At 52.0% G+C, this 537-nt stretch overlaps 1 protein-coding gene across 1 annotated transcript in view; it reads left to right on the top strand.

The window, feature by feature from the left end:
* The first annotated feature begins 290 nt into the window (after positions 1 to 290).
* FBXO40 (F-box protein 40) overlaps positions 291 to 537 on the top strand; it is a 16,636-nt gene continuing 16,389 nt past the window's right edge. The window contains 1 exon segment of the mRNA XM_009993409.1: positions 291 to 424. Within this exon segment, the coding sequence (XP_009991711.1) occupies positions 291 to 424 (134 nt within the window).

Below are 537 nucleotides of genomic sequence, written 5' to 3'. Positions count from 1 at the left end.
AACATCAAGCAGGCAGAGTAGAAAACACGCCAGCAAACAAAAAAAAATCCAACAACCCAGATAAACGGCAGCTTGAATAAAGGATAAAGGGACTATTAAACCCAGCCATTCAGCACCATTTGGGAATTCTGCCGAAACAGCAGCCCAGTATTTTCACAGCTCATGACCTATCTTTTCAGGCTGGAGTTTCAGTTTTCATGAAACGCCCTCAAGAGGCAAAGCATAAAATCCTGTCTTCTCATGCGAGCAATACACATTTAAATATTATGAATGGGACGAGTTTCTGAAGGATGGAAGGGCTCTGGCAACGCCACAACGGGCAGCAGCCCCCACGCTACAGAGACAGCGCAAACCCTCCGCCGCACACACGCGGCCGAAGCGATAACGCCGTGACCGACGTTCGCGGGAACAACGTACACCTTCTGTAACTTCAGCTGAGCTCACCGGTGGGAAACGAACCGGACAAGCTTGGAAGAGCCGGGAAAAAAGTTTCCCACCCCTCGCGACCCGGCACGGCCTCCCCTCAGGCCCCGTCCC

Source organism: Chaetura pelagica, unplaced genomic scaffold (genome assembly GCF_000747805.2).
Source record: "Chaetura pelagica isolate M959 unplaced genomic scaffold, ChaPel_1.0 scaffold101, whole genome shotgun sequence".
Taxonomy (NCBI): Eukaryota; Metazoa; Chordata; class Aves; order Apodiformes; family Apodidae; genus Chaetura; species Chaetura pelagica.
This window is presented reverse-complemented; position numbering and strand designations above follow the sequence as displayed.